The 21,328-nt window shown below is 37.1% G+C and overlaps 1 protein-coding gene across 3 annotated transcripts in view; it reads right to left on the reverse strand.

The window, feature by feature from the left end:
- CADM2 (cell adhesion molecule 2) overlaps window positions 1–21,328 on the reverse strand; it is a 607,631-nt gene that overhangs the window by 98,733 nt on the left and 487,570 nt on the right. For all 3 annotated transcript variants that reach the window (XM_050331258.1, XM_050331256.1, XM_050331257.1), the window contains one exon: window positions 15,664–15,834. In XM_050331258.1, coding sequence (XP_050187215.1) covers window positions 15,664–15,834 — 171 coding nt within the window. The remainder of the gene's footprint in view (window positions 1–15,663; window positions 15,835–21,328) is intronic.

The following is a 21,328-nucleotide window of genomic DNA, read 5'->3' on the forward strand; positions in this document are numbered from 1 at the left end:
GCTAAAGTTCCAGAAAGTGGAACAGAACAAGGACACCTTTTTCTTTTCACTTACAGAGGTAGTGTTATTAATCCCTGAAGAAGGGTCCAGTACTTCAGCACTCTACAGTTTAGAGGCCTGCTCTAATCCCAAGTCTTAGGAAGCCATTTCTACACTCCCTCACAGGCAATTTGATTTTTATGGGAAGTGGTAATCAGTCCACCAAGATTAATTGTTAGAGCCCATGATCTAATTTATGAGAATTTATGAGAAAAAGAGGTTACTTACTCCACTGAGTACTGAAGTATTGACATTAAGTAGATCAGATCCAGCAAAATACTTATTATACAGTAATTCAGAGATTAGAACATTCAACCCTTCAGAGTTTGTGCATTCAGGGTTTGGTCTGATTCAAAGAGTGCAAGGGCTTGTGTGCTGACCTGCCATGCAACAGCAAAGGTCTATCAGGTATTTTAAGGTCTCCCTTCCAGTCAGATTTTGAACTAAGATTTTACTTTGAATCTAAAAAAGCTTTTTTTTTTTTTTTTTTCCCCTATGTCCTAGTTTGGAAAAAGTAGGATATTCTGACACACTATAAAAAAAAACAGGTATGAGGAAATTCTTAACCCATTCCACATAATTAGAATTCCATAAGTAACCCAGTCCTGTTCAAATTTTCCCTATTTCCATTCAGTGCTGACATAACATGGGATATACCCTTCATCTTACCTGTAAAAAAAGGTTTCTAAAGCCAGTTAGGATATTCAAAAAAAGAAAAACTCATAACAATTTAATATTTTCCACACATTTCCTAGGAATGTGTCAGTGCCTAGCATCAGGTATAATTGGTACATCCATTCTTGGGCTTTACATGTAAAAAACTTACTGAAATTTGTTTTCAAAGGCCTTTGAGCTTATGGCCTCAGAGTATCCTTGCTTGCCAAAGATGGCAACATTTTACTGGTTTAAATATTTTTTTTTTTTTTTTAATAAAATCATTAAATTTAACCATGGTGCCAGAAGCAGATATTAGATATTTTGCTAACACCAACCGCCCCTCAATTTAAGAAGACCTTGTCCAAACTGGTAACAAATACATATTCATCTGGGGAATTTATATTTCCACATTATTATTTCACAAGAAGTGCAGTGCCCCTTCAGGTCTTTTGGTTTTTAAGTGTGTTTGTTGTATGTAGTCTGTAACTCCTGCTTCTCAGAGTAAAATGGCAACACAGAAGATGGTGGGTTCTATAACTGTCCGATTAAAATCTCCTGTAGTATTATCCATTTATGGGTTTGCCTGATATACAGTGATTTTCCCAAATATTTGGATCTTCTCTTTGTACGTGGCTACCATGGTTTCATCATGATCAAAGCAGCATTATCCAATAATAAATATATATATAAAAAAGTAATTTACTGTTGAAGTAACAATCAGTACATAAAGTAGTATTGGTCTGAACTTTTAGTTTTGGGCAGGTTCACACAATTTTTAGGAAATGGGTGACAGTGTCAGAAAGAAATCACATTTCTCTTGGCTTCCACTGTTTTTCCTCCATCAGAGAAAGTATTTTTTTCTGGTCTGTAGGGTATCAAAAGACCTGGCATAGAAAAAAATGTCCCATTTAGTGACAGTAACACATAAGGTTCAATATATACAAGGTGTGTAGGGAAAGATTAAACTCTTGAATTAATTTGGTTTATGAGTCTTTGGGCTTCAAAAAGAAAAATCCATTGGTCAGGTTCTTTCCTCTGTTCGTGGCACACATCAGTGTGATATATGCTGCCTAAATATCTCTTTCTTAAAACATAAGGGATTCTGTATTTTCTTTTTTTTTTTTTTCCCCCACAATTCCCTACTTAGTCTTTCAAGTTCAAACCAGTATCAGAAGGGCTAACCCTTGTGAAAATGGTAGAAAGAAAAGGAGGCACAGCTGGTCAAATTTTAGCCCGTTGTGAACAAAAACATGCACCTCTACACAATATATTACAACAAACATGTCAACCCCCCCAAACAAGGCCCTCCTGTCTGATTAGTTTCCATGCAGACAAATTGTCAGGTGCCTATTTCAAAACCAGGGCAAAGACAATCCTGTCCCTAATTGTGTTCTGAATAATTGAAAACAGCTCATTAACATCATTTGACCCTAGGCCTCCACCGGAATACTTTGATTCCGACGTGTGTTTTCTTTGAAGGTGATTCTCTCCCTGTAGTTTATGTTATGAACATCTCTCCAGCTGCAGCAGCAAGCTGAGTTTGTTGTAATGAAAGCTGAGATCCTTGCTGGACTTAAACTGCTTGAGTGCAAATTATGTTAACAGCAATAGGGACGACTCAGGAAAGATACAGGAGGGGCAAATACATCCTTTGCCTCATTTGTCAGAGGACCTAAGTGCTCACAAAACATCAGGATGTGCTACAAGTGTTACTTAAAATTCCTCCTTTTAAAAGCATTGATACTACTTTCTCATTTAATCTTTCAGGACAATGACTAGATGTTTTTAACTCCCTTTTGTCACTAGAAATTTTTTTCTACATACAATGACTTACAAAGCCTTAAGAGTACTGTGAGGAAGAAAAGGCTTTGTTTAACAACCTGATTGAGCATTGGATCCAAAGTATGAAATACGGCAGTGGATCCATCCAGGGAAAGAGTTATGCTTGTGTGACAGAGCAGTTCTTCCCACTGTGATCCGTGAGCTTCCCATGGATGCCAGGTTTTACTTTAATGGACCTTAAGGAACACAAGTTTTATTAACTACTTGCCAGTTTGGAAACCACTCAGATGAGCTCCAGGCAGCCCAAATAAAATACATAGGCCATACCTATAGTATATCAACTGGAATTAGACTTCTCCTTCTCTTCAGAGGAAAATTTTCGGGATTTCTAGAAATAACAGGAGGATTCTCATCTTCTCAGCAAGCAGGCTGTGCTTTGTTGCAGTATATGAAATTCTGCTTTGGTAGGTTGGAGAGGCTCACTGCACTCCTCTCTTGCCATCACCTGCTGCGTTATTTCTAACAGGAGTCCCAAGAGCAATAGATCATAATACCACATAATACTCCAAAGACAAACAGCTACCTTTCTGTCACTGAGGGTTATTGTTTCACACTGTCTGTGTAGCCAGCAATTGCCATTGCCCAGGAAAATTCAACATTTTCCTTTCTCACCAAAAGGAAAATACTAAGCCCCGTAAGCCCCATTGCTGCCATTATCCCCTGATTTTCCCAGACAACTCTAAGATCTGACATCATCACTGAACCTTGTACAGCAGCTTCTCCTGCCTGAATCTATAATATTCAGATTTACTTAATTTATTTACCATGTTGGGGTTTTTTTGCACACTAACCACCATTTCCTCTTTGTACCAGAGTCTAAATTACCATAACTGATTCATTACAACATATTTTTCTTCTTACAGGCTTAGCTAAATTATGAGCTACCAACAGCAGGTCTTTACTTCATAGTTTTATTTTATGACCACAAACCTTCTGAATATTGAAAAGCTTCCATAAATTTCTCAGATATTTTATTGTGGCAGTGAACAACAACAGTTCTGGTGCTATCATTTCAAAAAATGTTATAAAAATCTAACAGTCCGATAATAAAAGATTATTGCTACCTGGTAATAAATGACTGCCAGATGATAAGATTTTAAAAGTATTTCCTGAGAGACTAATTCATTTATTTTCTACCCATTTTTGTCTGTTCTTTTTCAAAATGAATGTTTGTGAAATTTATTTATGTCACAGCCTTCTACATTTTTCACCGTGCTTTTTCTCTCTCTTATTTCCTTGGAACATTTCCATCATTTCCAGATGCAAAGATAAAATAAACAGATATCTCTGAAAATGATGATGTGTCTACTTTCTAGATTAATTAGCACTGGAATAAGCATAGGACATAGATACTTATTTTTTTCTTCAGAGACCATGAGAAGATCATAATTTTCACATATGGATAGCAATTACAAAAGTCCTCAAAAATTCTGTATTCCTACATAATTTTATTCATATTTCTAAAAAAAAAATTAAGTAAGTAAACTTAGAAATATATGCCACATGTTCCTGAAGGAAAAAAAAAAAAACGACTTTATAAGTAATTTCCAAGGACAAACCACTCTAATACGCAGAAAAAGAAACATCAGATTGGATATCCCAAATCAGATCTGAAAGAAGAGACAGGAATGCTCTAATCAGCTCTGTGGAAGTGCTCACCCTTTTTAATAGCTTTTACACTTACCAGCTGTGTGCATCCTACAGCTGTGAATCAGCACTGTGAATAAGCAAAATTCAGCTTACTTTGTAAAGGACAAGCAGCACAGCTTCTGTCTCTGCCCTATTGGTTTGAATAAGCAAAAGACTTTCTTGTGAAGCAAGTCTGCATTGGCAAACTTCATCAAAGCACCCTGGCAGACACAGTAAGTTTAATGCTCTGCTTCAGAATAGAAGGAATAACACATTGCTTAAATGGATGACAGTATTATGTATCTGACAGATGATCTTAGTAGTAGTTGTGGGTGAGACAAGCTAGTTCAAGTGATGGTGTCACAGCAATGGTACTTAATCTCAGTAAAAGTATCCAACAATACTGTAAAATTAAGCTTTATGATAGTTCTCTAAATACTTAGGTTTGATCAAGGTGAATACTTGGTATCATATCTGCATGGATATTCCAGTATCTTCTTTTTACAGTCCTTTAAAAACTGCTTTACAGTCAAGCAGGACCAGAAACAGCATATGGTCCCTTTGTTTTCTGAGATTCTTTGATGACTATTATGTCATCCTTAATTTCATCTGGCTTGAATTTATTTTAAAACTATGTTTGTTGAAATAAAAAGTAATAAGAGTCTGTACCAGAGGACTGTAAAAACACTCTCCTGAATGCAAAACAACAAGCCAGATGCCAATGTGGGGGAATAGAAAGATTGATCAGTGAAATATTCCCTCCTGACACTCATAATACATGAATGCCTGAATTCAAGCACCAATCTTGCAGGAAACCATTTAGGTTACTAATTCCGTGAACACTGATTATCTGCTACTTTGTTAAAAATATTCACAGTACTTGTTTCAACATCTCACCTGTCGGTCACACCAGTCTCCTTCACCACAATTATTAAAACAACAACAACAAAAAGTAAGTAAAACGTGATAGTACATAATGTGTGGCTTGGGGTTTTGGGAGGGTGAAAGAGCAGATGGAGGTTCACTGCCAAAGCTCCACGTTCCTCTCCGCTCCATTTCAAATGTGTTATAACCTTACCCTTCCTTTGTCACGTAACGTGTTCATTGATCATTCTTACCTACTTTGTGCTTGGTCTTAAAAGGGGCAGAGATAAATGTGAGCAGTGTTGGGCACATCATTAGACCCTGCTGAATGAAGTGGTAGACAGAGGGGCACTGTCTCTCTCCACAGCCCTAAATGTGTGCCTCCTCAGGAACACAGCACCAGATCACAGTTCCTCCCCTTTACATGCTCTTGCAGAATGGGTCATTGCTCTCTTAATTATCCATTAAGTCCCATGCACACATGAATGATATGGTAGAAATAATATTTTCTTTGGTAAATCATTTCTGTTTTCTTCAATGAATGCAAGCAACGAAGCTTAGTTTTACAGCTTTCATCTTGTTTAATTATTTCTGTCATGCCACTTTTTCAGACTAAACAATCTGTTCCATTTAACATCTCTGTTGCCTTACAATGGGCCTTCTCCAACTTATTTATATTTTATCTCATGTTTGCCATGTCACCTAAGAGGAGTAAAGAAAAAAACATACACACACACATACACACACAAAAAAAAAAAAAAAATCCAAAACCCCCAAACAAGACAAAGAAAAGCCTTCAGCCTAAACCACAGATATTTTCAAGCAATGCCTAACTTTGAGACAGCACATGACCTTTCAATATAGTTTCATCTTTTGAAATCCTCAGATTCTTTTGCTTAAGGCCTTCACTGTTCTGTTATGTCTGACTTAAATTATCTTGAATATGACTTAAGAATTGTAGCACATCCAAAACTGTTGAAGGAGTAAATAAGAGCTCTGGATGCTCAGCATTCCCAAATACCCCTTCAAGCCTTTCTCTGACATTCATATCAGATAGTGGGCACTGTGAACATTTAGTCTGTATAAAAATAACTAAGCAGTAGCATCAGGGCATGGAAATTTGACTTGCTTCTTATAAATATATCCTACACACTTATGAAGGTCAAGCTTCTGTTCCTTGTAAGGTTCTGATACTGATCTCTACGTGTTTTCCTCCAAACTGTCTCACCTGCCTGATAGTCTCTAGTTTTGGAAATAAAATGTTCCGTGGGGAAGGCCTGAAACAGCTCTGTCCATCTGTCATTAGGCTGAAGGTGACCAGAGTGGTAACCTGGGGTGTGAACTACTACATATTCTGTAATTTTCAGTCTCCTCCTAAAAGGATCTCATTTCAAATGACACCAAGTCTAGGCTAGATATCTTAACTGTGTCTTTGAAGGCAGCATGGAGCTTCATGGATCTGAGTCCTGTACCTGAGAAATTCTTGCACCAGTAGAGGCCTGATGTGGAACTTCTCAGACACTGGACTGTCATTCAATCTTTATTGCCTTGTTAGTGCTACCTGATCCAAAGTAGTTATGACAAGTATATTTACATACTTGTTTTCCAGTTTTTCTATAAATTCAGCTTCCCACTGTATATCTGTAACATCTAATACACTCACGTTCTATCAACCTCTCTGTGCTCCATTTCCCAGCATAGCCATGCCCTCTTTCTTTTCAATCCTTTTACCATGGGTTGTGTCTTTTCCATGCCTGAAGGCTTACTCCTCTGAAATGAGATTTTATGTTTTATTTCCTGAATGTCCTACTTTTAAAATTTTTAAACCTTCCCTCCCAAACTTCCCTTGAAACCTTCTTGAACCCTCTCTTAATCAGACAACAAGCACACGAATAATCTGCCCACAACAGATTTTAAAGTTTCTGAGTAGAACAGCCAAGCCACTCTGTGGACTTTCTACAAAAGATTTTATGGAGAAATAAATTATATTAAATTATATTTCACTTGTAAACCATATTTGAACATAAACCTCCAGATGGTAAAGGTCAGGATTGTACATTAACCCTTTGAACCAGATATCCCCTTTGAAAGATGAAAGTTTGGCAGTAAATGGACTTAAAAGTTTTTGAATTATTTTGCATTTAAATCATGGATTTCTTATTTTCATCCATCATTAACCTAATTGATCTCATTTAAACATGCAAATTGTGGTAGTGAACTTTCATGTTCTCAGATATCATTCTTTACTGTTTACAGTAGCTATCCTTTATGTTTCATTTCTTGCAAGCATTCGCTAATATGAAAAGCTTAAAAAAGATAATTGTACTTATTAACACAGTGCTTACATAATTATTGAACTATATAATTAAATAAAATAATTTCTTATTTAATTTTCATTCAATATGAAGAGATGTACATATCCTGAAAGTGTAGCTTTCAAACTGCATTCTTATTATTACAATTTTTAACTACATCTTGCACTGGTAAATATAGAAATATCCCCCTTTAAGGGAGATGGAATGGAAAGGTGGTCCTCAAAGTATGGTAATAACAATGAGATACATTTATTGCCCATATTAACATTCACAGTGTGATTCAAAAATAAATACATAATAATAATAAAAACAAACAAACAAACAAAAAACCCCAAACAAAAATCAAAACCTGTTTGGGTTGGTTGAGTATCACAACATGGGTGAGTCTTGGGTGGAAACCTGAATGTGTATAAAGGCTAAATTTAAATAACACGAAGTCAACTGGAAGACATTGAAATTCTCTCATTCCTACGGTCACAGCAGTCTAGCAGAACATCCTAATGGAAAGAGAAAATCAGGAACACCGCTCATATAGTTGACCTCTAAAGGATGAGAGCATCAGTTGAAGAAACTGTACCTCTCTGTCAGACTCAAGTAGCAAGAAAACATCCTGATTTTCTTCATGAGCTTCTAAAGGATCTAAACAGCTTGCAGGTTTTCACTGAAGTGAAGGAAATCCCTGCTTGCTTAGGCTTACAGAGATTGTCTATGATCAGAGAGAGAGGCTTTGTGAGGGACCAAAGTCCCGTCTGCGCATCACACAGACAATACAGCCCTCTTGCTTTTTAGGCTGGGAAAAATAATTTAAAAAAAAGTGGCTTTGATCAATAAGACCATCTAAGTTGGGAGATACAGAAACCCACTTGAAAAGTTGGTTTGAGATCTAAGAACCTGAGGTCCTTTCCTCCTGTTCTGCACAGATGGAGTACTCCCTGAAAACGACATTGCAACAGTCAAGCCCAGGTGGTCAAGATGCTTGGTGGTATCTTATACTAACCAGCTACTACCCTCCATCAACTCAGGGTGGGAAGTACACTTCATTGCTAAGGATAAAAGGACATATGTAAAAAAGATCCCTGGGATATACCAGCGCTGGAGTAAAACCCGGCACTCTTTGGTGTCTTAAAGCCAAGACACCCACAGTCCTGATAAATCACTCAAAAACCCGTGACTGTTCTGGGTTTCCCTCCTGTGGTCCATTGTTTATACCTGGCTTTGTCCCATTATCAGAATGATTGATAAGAGATGACAGTCTGATAATGACTTAGTGACTTCCAAAAGGCTGGGCCTAGGTAGCTGTATGATGCTGACAGCAGACTGTTCCCTCAATAAAAGAATATACAGCCTAAATGAGTCCAGTTTGCAGAGTTGAATATAAGGATTCTTGAAGAATTAAAGCATTAAAGCCACCAAAAGCATTAGGAGTATATCAGTCTGGAACAAAACAATTCTGCAGTTCTGCTTCCTCAAAGGGAAATTTTCTTTTCCATCGGTTATGAACAGAATGAAATCGGATGAGCCGTGCCAGAGAATGTGCCACCGTATCTGTGCCTCCATGCTACTCTTGGAAGAAGGCTAAAGCTTGGGATATTGGCCACCTTCCACAAATCCCAGAGGTCTCTGAGGTATCACAGTTCCCAAACACCCAAATTATACTAAGATAAAACGGTTATAGCAAGAAAGCAAATCATACTTGTTTGGAATTGAGAACCGCAAAGCCCTGGATGCATAAATACAAAGTTCTTTGTGGCCCTAGGGAATTATGCCCTTGCAAAATCCATGTCTTTTCACTGTATCAGAAGTTACAGAATTGTGTGGTTAAACTCACTGACTAAACTTATCATTAGACAGACATTTTCTCTCATGGCAACATCAAATCTCATAAGCATTCCAATTACTTTCACTCCTTACTCAACATACAGTCTATCTCTGTTTGTTTGAGTTGGCCTAAATATTTTGGTGCCCTGTTAAATGAAAAACTGGAAGGCTGTGACACCTTTAATCCTAATTAGTAAACAATTTTCTGACCCTGGGGATGTATCTCTTACCAGACTGTCCATACAAAGATTGAGGCAGTGTGCAATCACACCAAATGTTCCCAAATTTACTTTTAGCCCATGTGTCTTTCAGGGTGTGACACAGTGTAATGAAGGATGGTCACCAGGAAATGAGAATGACCAACAATGCTGTTTACTGGTCAGAAACCAAAAAGACAAGCATCAGTGAAGGAAATTTCATTTAAGTCTCATATTTTCTTCACTTTGGAAAAACGTGTTCTCTGCTTAGACAGTACAAGCTACTTCCAAAAAAGGAAAATGTGCCTTTTTTCCTTAAGTATGTGTACCACTTAACTCTGAGGTAGTTCTGGGAGATACACCACAAACTAAAAAAATAAAATAAAAATAATTAAATAATTCTGAAGCGAATGAAAAAAGGAGATAGGCCAAAGTGCAAAAGCAAAAATGTTTTTTTCAATCACAAAATTGGGTAAAATAACTAAATTAAGTAAAAAGAGGGAGCAAAGAAAATTAAAATCTTATATCAGTTGAAAAGCTTCAAAACGACTAATTGCCAAACAGCTGAAAGAAAATGAAGGTGTGATGCATATTTTACTCATTTATAGTACAGAAGGGCCATGTGTAGGCCACAGGCAAAGTTGTTCCTTCCTCCTCACCCCTCTCATCACAGGTAAGAGGTGTTCCATTTTGTGTGCTTTTGCATGGGCACACATCTGCCCCTTGTGAGCCACACAAAGACAGCAAGTCCAGGCTGAGCCACCCTGAAGAGCCACATACCGTATTTAACGTGACTAATTCATTAGAATTGAACATTAAGAGTTAAAGAAGACAGTTTTTTGTCTCTAAGTACTGTTCAGATGGGCAACTCCAAGTGTTTTAGGCAGGTGTCATAGACAAAAGAGTCGAGCAGTCAAATATGCACGACCCTTCTCTTGCCTTTATTTGTAATGCCTTATTTGGCACAGCACTATATGAATGTATAGTACAAGATATACTGTTTAATGTCTTAAATTTTCACATATTCACACACATTTTTACTGATTTTTATTCAGAATGTGCAATTTTAGAAACTCTACTCCAAGAAAAACTTGAAACCAGCCAAGTAAAGAGAATGGGCTAAACTCTCTCAGTGAGCATCGGGTAATGCAGTTCTTTGACAAAATTACGCTGCTTTACACCAGCAGAAATTCCAGACCCCTCTTGTCATCAGAGTAACCTCCATTTGTTACTACATCTGGTGTCAGAGTAGCACGCTGTTGTTAGACACACACGCACACACCGTGCTCTACATGGCTGCACAAGGGCACAGCTGATCTGCTGATCTGTAGTCTGCAGCACTCAGGGTGCTTTGTTTACTTAATGCAAAATCAATAAGTTTATTTCCAGGACAGTAATTCCACCATTCTCTTGAAATAGCTGCCTAATTTTAAAGTCAAGTTCAGACCCTCACTGCAAAAGAATCTAATAGCAACCCACAAAAGAAGAAACCGCCTCTCAGACAAACATGTTGGAACAGCCTGTAGAAAGCTATAGACTTGTCAGACCAACAATTCACTGCACATCTGTGTCTGCCAATATAGAATTTACTCAAAATTGCCTCTCTAGACACTTCTTTACATAACACATATTTAGCTTATTAGTGCTGTCATTTGGGAGTGTGGTCAGCTTTTGAGCAAAATCTCACTGAGTCCATTAGCTCGGATCACATCACAGCTGCCATTTTAGGATCACAATGATTAGGTTTGAAGTTCAAATGATTTGATTTCACTTTAAAGCTTCAAAAGCAGCCTCTGGGGTAGGTTTACACAATTAATTTTTACTGAAGTCTGCTGGGTAATTCACTGTAGTCAGAGAATCTTCACTAAGGTAAGGTAATTACCACTGGGTAATTTTACGGCACTCTCTTCAGTATGAAGCAACGTGTTGGCTGACCTGCTCAGATAAGACCTGGAAGAAAGTAAAAATGCTGCTTTTGGGAACCAAAATGTTTATGAGACATTGAGGAGGGATGAGAAGAATTCACTCACTTCCCAGATGTGGACCAGAAGCTGTACATGCCCTCAAAATGTCTTTTCAGGAGAGTGCACGAGGACTTACAATCTTGTAAATATTGTACTGAGAAGCTTTCAAAATTGAAGTACTGTACCCATGATTCTTTAAAACAGGAACAAAGAATGCAGCCTTTGTTTAGTTTGAGCACAGACGTAAACAATGAAATTAAATATCCCTTTGAGATTTGTATTTATCACTTACAAGAAACACTTCCTAACAATCAGTGGCAGCTAGGTTGACAGGCAGACTTCAGAGCAAAACCAGAGGGGATACAAGTCTATTTTAAGTTTACTATTGACAAAAAGGGTCAGAGGAAAAATAAACTCAGCAAGCAGTGTCATGCTACCACAAACCTCTGCTGGCCAAGCAGAAACTAAATTACAACCAAACATTTCATACAACAGAAAGACTTGGGCAATTGGGCTGCCCTAAAGTTCACGGAGCTCAACATACAGATGCACAAGATTAAGCACAAGTGAGACACAACATAAATAACAAATAAATCAAAAGTTTGGAGGAGCTAATTATCCCATACTCTGGAGTGGGGCACATTATGCTTACCCCTATTATTTTAATATTTCAAATCCACAAAATTAATCTGGCCAATCCTGTGAAAACAAGGACTGATCATACTCTCCTTCAAGATATCCTTCTTTTAGTCAAGGTATAAATAATATAGATAATACCAAATACCAGACCGAACTTTAAGAACAAAAGAGCAGCAGAAGGACTTAGATGCTATTTCTATCAAAAACATTTTATTATATATTATAAGTATATAATAAAAGAAAATAAAAATATTTTTACTGTAAAAGTTTAGTCCTCAGCTTCATTTCATGTACTGTAGTCATGCTGGGGAAAGCTCATTTGATTGCTGTATCATACTAATAAAAACTAAAATTTGTGTAAGGGGAAGAAGAGGGAATAAAGCATATTCCATATCAATATTGCTTCTGATGGCTTTAATTTTGTTAAGTTTACTTCCTACTACAGCTGCTGATAAAAGCAGCTGTGTGGACTCAAAAGTACCTCTATCTACATCTCTCCATGGACTAATTACAAATATCTGTTCCATATAGTCTCAGCATCTAAGACAGATTTAATTTTATTCTACCTTTCACTAGGCATAAATAAAAACCTGTCATTCTAACCATTATTTTGCTTTCCTTTTTCTCTACCTATCATCCACTGGATGCAAACACAGTCCTGTAATTCCCACTGTTCTGTTGTTTTCTTATTCTTTGGTTTTTGTTTGTTTGTTTTGATGGAGCCACAAATGTTTTGTCCATTGTTGGGGCCAGTTGTTTGAAACAAAGAAGACTTTTCAAATTTCAAGCATAATCATGCAGGACAGAAATGGCCAGAGAAGTTCTTAGTGCCCTTTTCTTTTAACTGGTGGTGATACACTGATAATTCATAGGGGGCATCCATGTACCAGGAATAAAATTTTCCAGATTTTAAGAGGTCGTTTAAAAATCAGGTGCAGCTCTAGTGGGTGATACCTCATCATTGCTCATCTGTTCTCTGCCAAAATGATGCCCACCTGTGCTTTTCTGCTTGGCCATTTTAAGGTACTTGATTATCATTCTCCCATAGCTCTCTGCTCATCTGATACATCTCTGGGGCATTCAGAACAAGTACCTTGCTTGTAGCAATGCCACACTACTTGGCTGTAATTCTGGAGCCTACAGATTAACAAATTCTCCTGACTTTTCTCATGAAGCCCCATAATTCACCTCTTTCGCCAGCACTATTTTGAACTGCTGCAAGGTGGCATTGAGGGTACATATTGGGTCAGGTTCCACGGGGTGCTATGAGCATCTTTCTCATTAATACAGACAGGATGTCTCCTGTATGTTTGAAGTCTTATGGACTGATGGAAGAAAGTCAGCAGCTTCCAGTGGCTGCAGTAACACCCACAGTGATGGTGAGCAACACCAGCAGAATAAAATCAAAGGGCCCAGTTCCAGTGCAATGTACTCCATTCAGTGTATTTGGGATTGCTCTAGTAAATAATTTTTCTCCTCTTTTTCATTCAAGGCTCTCTGAGGAACCACATCAGCAGTTCCCTGAATCTTCTTTTCTTTATAAAAACCTTACTTTTGAAACTTGTCCAGCACTAAGACTTCTGAGTATGTTAACCATGGAGATGTAGGTGGTAAAGAAAAGGACAATAACAGGCTGTTCTTACTCTCCTTGTCACCAAATAAAATACTTCTTTCTCCATAACTTTAAATGCTGGTTCCACCCTCTCTTCTAAACCTCAGTTTCTTTTGGTACATTTCCTACTTCTCTTTCCATGTATGATGACTCTATATAAGTGCTGAAGAGTATTAAATTGCTTGGTGGAAAATTAATGGAGAAAGCAGGAATGCTAGAGAACAATCACTTATGCATTGTGGCTTTTGATAAGTTTGCAGTCTGAGTGGGCAGTAACATGAAGCTCATGAGTAATTGCAAATTACTCAAATTGGAGTTTGGCCTTTTTAGAGAACTTCAGTGAACCCAGAGAAGAGAGAAAAGGATCTTGTTGAAAGCATGAAGCAACAGGCATAAAGGAAGATGCACCTCACAGCTATTTAGCAAGGAAGTGTCTTGCTACCAAGGGTGTAAATTGGAAGGAAACAACTAATATTCAAGCAGCTTTATGTATGGTTTCTTTGCCTTATGATGCTCATGCAAACCAGAACCCTTCCTTTACCTTCAATCACATTACATTGCAGCCACCACAGCTAAGTTTAAACCCTGTGTAGCTTGTGTGCTGTTTCTGTATCTACTGTTCCATTCAATTTGGTTCATCTGCTGTGGTGCCAACACCTTGAGCAGGGCACTGAAGGAGGAGCAAGGAATTTGGAAGTGAAGGCACGGGCAAGTTCAGTGGCTGATGGTTGTGCAATTTAGAATTCCAGGAAGTAAGGCTGTTAAGGATTCACATATCCAGCACAGATGCATTTGAACACGTTAAGGAAGGTGTTTAATACCCATTTGGTGAAGAAAGGCTCTGACCTCCCTCAGTAAAATGCTATCATGTATGCTAAAATTTTAGCACGTATGCTAATCCACATATTCTTCATTTTCAGACTTTTTTTTGCAGACGGCATTTTTAACAAAATTTTCAGCTTCCATGCATTGAGGGCTTTTGCTGTTACTGCATTTCCCATGTGCTACAAGTCTTAAAATGCTCATAGAAATATCCCTGTTTGGAAACAAGTTACATAGGCCAGCAGTACTTGACATGGTATCTTGGGAACTCATTGCAGTTACTGAATGCTTGTCTGCTTCGTGGACAACCCTGTCTGCTTTCTAATAGGTTGATTACACCTACCCTAGGAACAGATTCATGAAAGGTCTGCTCCCTTCCCCTGTTCTGACATTATTTTGCAGGTGTGTGGTTTTGCTAGCTGGCAGTGAGATGTACAGGTGTTCTGCAGAAATCCACATAGCTGTACCCTGAAGAACAGTGGATATCATGCAAGTGCATAGGAAAATGTCAACTGATGGTGAAAAGGTGTTCTCTTGAGAGTCTCACAGTTTACAAGTGAAAAGAAGCACTGACTCAAAGGACAACATGACTTCAGAGTAGGGCACACGGATAAAAAGGCAGGGTCATCAAGTCTGAAACAATGCACTGTGGAAAACATCACGTCAGAAATGCTATTTGGAAAAAAGAAAAAAAAAAAAAAAAGCCAGTACATAAAGATACAAAACAACTGAAGTTTGGATTATCTAGACTAACATCCTGTGCGGACCAAGCACAAATATAAATTCTAAAGGGCCTTTCCTCCTGGACTTGTGTTATTAACAACATTACAGAGTTTCATTGGCAGAATTCAACATTATTGAGGCAACCTGCTGCAAACTTTGCTTATCTATACCTTTGTTTCAAGTTTCTAGAAACTTTCAAGGAAAACTGGGCACTAGGATGTTCTTGATGTTTAATAACATTTTCACATTGCTTCAATGATAAACAAAACCGACAAATGCATTTTCTCTCCAGTATTTCTCAAAGCAAACCAAGAACTTAGTCCCCCAGTGCTTTCACTGGTAAAGCTTTCATTAAACTTTTTAGAGCAACTCCTGTAAAAATAAAAGAAAATCCCCAAACCAACCCACCAAATACAAACCACAGAATCTGGCTAAAAGAAAGATGTTATCTAGCTGCACAATACCAGAGAATTTTCCCCCAGTAGAAACCCTGAAACAAAACAGAACCATAAAAGCAAGCATTTATAAGATGTATTACTTACAGTGTATTTCTAGAACCTGCATTGCTATCTGAGGTGTAGAGTTTAGGGACTCATGATCTACTCTGCAACTTACAACTGCACCATCATCATTGCGATCTGCTAAGAAATCCAGCGTGCTGCTGACTGTGAATGTTTTGCGGTTTGCATCTTCTTCTTTTAAATATTTAACATCTGAAAGAAAGAACAAACAAACAGTTTTCTCTCCAGTGTTTTCAGGAAAAGCAGTACCAGCATTAGACAGCTAAATTATCTACCACACTTCTGGAAAAAAACCCACGTCTTTCGTATTTGTATTGATTATCTCTTTAATATAAAAGTAATGAGATTGTAGTTATTCTTCATTTTCTGTCATTGTCATACTGACATATCGAAAAAGAAAATTTTAAAATTGGTTCCGTGATACTGCATTCAAGCAGAAATTCCATTCACTTTTTTCTCCTAAATGTTTATTTGATATAAAGGTTCTCTGCAGGTCATCAACAAAAAATGTGGTCTCCTCCCACTCTCATTATCTTACATATTCACAGTGCCACTAAATATCAAATTTTCCAATTTTCATGCTTACAATCTTTCACAATAACATAATATAAGAATATTACTGAAGGCATGTGCATGTAGTCAGATTAATCCTGTGCCTACTTTATTCCTTGCTTATTCTGTTGTTTGGTTAGAATCATGCTAATTTATGAATAAAACTAAACCAAGGTATAGTCATCAGTGGTTATGAACGAGTGTAAATAGAGCATGCAATAGTATTTACTGGAATCCACAGACAAGTCCCAAGAAGATGAGAAATAAAATTACTTCAGAGACCTTACACTGACTGTTTTATATCCAATTCTAAATTGACCTACTGCTTTTGTGCAGATTCAGTTAAAAAATCTGACAGTTTTCAGGCCAGGGACATGAGTGCAAGGAGCCTACATCTATGCTTAAGAAGTATCAACTCGGCTCAAAGTTAAGGTTCAAATTCAGAACATTTCATTGTAGGACATACCTGTTAGAACTGAAGATCCAAAAGACTGAGCATTTATGCTGAAATATTTTAATGTATTAACTGCAACATGAGATCTTCTTAAACATACTTTAGAATTGTTTTACTTGGTTTCCAGCTACTTATAATACTTATTGATCTTAGCTTATTTCAGAAAAATGGTAAGCTTGTTATATTGATTTATTGTAATGAAAGCTTGAAAAGACATATATAAATTCTTAAACATATACATAAAATTACACTGAGATTGCATATATCCTCTGTGTCCTGAAAAAAAAGTGAGTTTCAGTTTTACAAACTGTAGTAAATCCCACTTGGGAAGAAGTTGACCTGAATAAAATTTCCATGAAATACCAATTTTAGAAAGCAAATCTTCAATGGCTTTAGCTATACCTTTTTAGATTAAAAATACCAGGCAGTCTTTTTCGTTGTCTCCAGACTGAAGACACCTTGTACTTATACAATTTCCATTTTTCCCTAAGAAATAATTATGTCTTTCATTTTTCTGCCTGTTTGTTGCTAAACTTTAAAAGATTTCAATTTCTGCCATGGTCACTATTAATGTTTAGGGACCAGTAGATGAGAAAAATATTGACAGGGCTAAAGCAAAATTCTTATAATCAAACAACAAATATCTTCACTAATATTTAAAGCAAACACATGAGCTTTTCTTCCCAGAGTTAGGTTTCCAAATTTAATAATAAGCACCTATAGAGATAGCCTTCTGCTTATATGCAATGTACACATCCTTTGCTTACTGTCTTCAGATGGAGGACAGAAGGCCCCTGAAAACAACAGCAACTTTAATTTTAGTGAGAGGTTGTGAATTCTTAATCCTTTAGAAAAACACAGGCAGTTAATTTCCTAAATGGATGTTTAGAAGTCTTTCTCTGGGCATTTATGGTTTGGAAGAGTTCATACATAAATTGTTGACATCCTCATCAACAGAAATAATTAGCCTGTCCTCCTTATCAGCTCTATTTTCTTATGTGTTTCTTCATTGGAAAATGAAGGTGGGATTGTGGTATATACTACTCTGATGTAAGCCCACCTGGATGCAAGAGCACTGGAGATCAGGTACTGGGTATGTTACCATTCAGAATATTTACCGAGGGGTTTTACGAGGATTTTTAAATATGTCAGTTGTAATCCATTATTTTGTTTATTTTCTTGCTCTCTCCTAACACTCCCTTGAAGAAAGGTTCAAAAAAAAAAAATCCATTACAAGAGCACTTTCTCCAGAAAAAACCATAATGGAACAGGTTGGGGGATGGCTAGAGTAGCTTTATAGAGGAGGAACTAAGAGTCTTGAGGACAGGTTGAACATTAGACAACAGTGTGCCTTTGCTGTCTTGCATTATCAATAGCACAGCCAGAAAGTCAAGGGAAGTGATTCTGCTCTATTTAGGACTTGTGTGACTGCATCCAGAGGAGCAGGCCAGCTTTGGGCCTTCTGGTACAAAACAACATGTCAACAAACCTGAGTAGGTTCAGCCAAAACCCACGGAGATGGCCAGTGGAGAGAGCATACAATGTACAAGGACAGCTTAAGGTAGTTGAGATTGACTAGCCTGAGGAAGAGAAGACTAAAACCAGATATAAAAAAGTACCTAAAACATAGTAAAAAGAAGAAAAGGAAAAGCCAGAGTCCTCTCAGAGGTGAGTAGCAAAAGTTGCAGGGCAAAAAACATAATTTACACTGAGGCAAATTCTGATTATGTATCATGAAATATCTACATATAATGAAAATGCTCCACAAACAGGTCTTTAAAATGCTGAAATATCTCGCCCAGACAGGCTATGGAATCTCTGTCCTGGGAGATTTTTCCAAACTGAACAGGAGAAGGTCTTCAGCCACCTGATCTAACCTTTGAACTGAGGCTGGGCCACATGAAAAATCTAAGAGCCAGTTACGGCCCTGCTTCTATGACTGTCAGATAGGTGCACACACAGATATGCTTTTATTAACTAATACTGGTTTATATCTCATAAGTATAGATGTTTGATAGTGAAAATAATAAATGGAAATGATGAAATGTCCATCTAAGGCAACATCATCCATTGTTCATTACAAGCTATTTATAAAAGCACAAACCTGTAACATTCACAGAGAAACATTCATCTTTTAAAAAGACAGTATTTCTGGTTTTACATGGCAGACGTAATTTCTGTTTATATTTAAACTCAAGTTCTGACATGAAATGGCTCTTTTATCTAAAGAAGAATTCATCTTTGATTCAGAGGTTTATCAAGACAAAATGTTCAGTGCCTCTCTAAATTCTTTGTGTATACTAAAAATATATAATCTAATTCAAAATATCTTATTCTGTTGTAACAAAATAAACTTATATTATTTATTTTTAAAGCCTAACTTTACTGGGGAAAAAAAAATCTATGGAAAATATTCCTGAAACCTGAAAATAATTCTTTATATAATATTGTTGAAACAGTATTTAGCAAGTTGTGTTGAAAAACAGGTAATTCCAAAATGAAAAATATGCATTTATCTTCTCCAGTATTTTTCCTCTTAATAATCTTCCAGAAATGGCACCAGAAGGATACACTGCTGATCACTTTGTTAAGGTGGTGCATATATAAGTGACAGAATGCCAAAGCTACCCAGTGCTTCACATTCAGTCTCTCTCATCACTAACACTTACTTTATCAAACAGTATTCCTTTACCAGATGATGATTCCTTTTTTGAGTAATAGCAGTGGAGCTACAATTTTAGAATGGCTTTTTCCCCTTTGGTGCAACTCTGATCTCGATGCATCATTTATATTCGTTTGCATCACGTATAATACACTGTAACACAATTGGATTTACTGGTGCTAGACAGAAGAACTCCTAACCTTTAATGTCAGCTGCATTAGCATATAATTTCATATCTATTTTCTCAGATTTATCATTTCACCTTTTACACTGCACAAAGCTAATGTAACTTCTGCTGATGCCACTGCAGACCGGTTAGGTTATTTTATTTCTAACCTTTATGAAATGGCAATGTGCTCTTCAGAAGACCTAGAAAACTAAACTGAAATGAATTTGCTCAGTACTTTCCTCTGATTTCTGGTTGTTGGGGATTTTTTCCCCTTTACTGTTCTTTTTCATACATTATTTCTGTTCCTTCCTCACTCTCTTTTTTTTTTTTTTTTTTTTTAAATTCTCTTTAGGAACTCTTGAGAAGAGAAAAATAGTTAAACAGTCAATTGCTTGCTGCCTTCAATTACATGTCAGCTGAAAGAAAGGCAAAATTATTAAACCAGATCTTAAAACATAATTTTTAAAATAACATCTTTTCAAATGTGTTGCCTTGTTGTAAGGTTGACTGTATCAGTGTTTCTCTTAAAGTACTGACATTGCTTGGAGTAATTTCTAATCTCTACATGCCTTGAATGTATATAGTCATCCTGCCATCTTTTCTGGATGACAGGATCTATATTGTGCCATGTGTATCTGCTGTGCTGTTAAATTCTTCTTTTTAACTACATTTGATTAGGTGCTGCATTTCTTTCATCAACTTCCTCAACGTGACAAAAGAATTGTTCTCCATTTCCTCATTTTTTATGCTGTTACAAGTTTTCAAACACATTTCAAATTATCCCAGTCTAAAATTATTGTTTCTTTCAACACTATTCTCATTTTCATTGGAAATACAAAGGCACTTCTCGAATGGACTGGATTCCTTATACAATCCAGTGTAATCTCCTTTATTTACCAATTTTATATCCCAGCTCTGGTTTTGCACATTGAACTGTGGTAGAGAACAGTAAAGGAAGATAAATGGATTCTGTAATTAATGCTGTAACTTTTCTTGAGGCAGTTATTGAGCTAACAGAATCCAAAATATTAGACAAACATGAGACAAAGCAGATAATAGTGTTGGTTTGGGGTTTTTGTGGTGCTTGTTTGTTTGGTTTTGTTTTTTTTTAAACCTACAGAGAAAAGGTGGATTTTGAATCATTGACTGATCTGGTCTTATAGCAGAATGAATAGAGGTGACATGAATAAATGTCAATACCTTATCCTTTTTATTCATCTACATTATAATGGGCACCTCAATTGGCTTATGGATATGACTAAGCCTTCTGCTCTGTAGGAAGCTCTCTTTACTCACTCATTCACCAATAAGGATTTAAAACTATCCCAGCACTGATAAGAATATGGACTAGAAAACTAAGTTCTAAGCAAAGAATGTACAAAGGGAAAGAGAAGAAATAAAAAACCTGAATAGATTTTATAGGCAGCTCTTTCCTAGCTTGCTGCATCCTTAACGGCAAATCCTTGCTGTCAGCTTTGGTTTTAGCCACTACTGACTTTTCAGTTACAGCAGACTTTGTCCAACTCCCCCTGTGCAGTTTTCCTGATCCCCTTTAAAGTCCACCTTCTCACCACAGACCATCACCATCCTTGCCTCAGCTGTAGATTCCCAGTTTCCCAGAAGAGACTCCCTCAGTTGCTACATCCTGACCTTTCCTCACCAGAGCAGGCTCCGTGGCTCCCCTGTGGCAAGTGCCATCTCCTGTCTCCTCCAGATGGTCCTGCCTCACCTGGTCACTTTATTTTGAGGGGTGCAATAAATAAATAACATCTATCTGGCAACTGACTGGCATCAGACACACTTTGTATTAGAATGGCAAAAAGAAATGGAAAGGTGAAACATCACGGGA

The sequence above is a fragment of the Myiozetetes cayanensis genome, unplaced genomic scaffold, assembly GCF_022539395.1.
Source record: "Myiozetetes cayanensis isolate MyiCay16 unplaced genomic scaffold, myiCay2020 scf5-8, whole genome shotgun sequence".
Taxonomy (NCBI): Eukaryota; Metazoa; Chordata; class Aves; order Passeriformes; family Tyrannidae; genus Myiozetetes; species Myiozetetes cayanensis.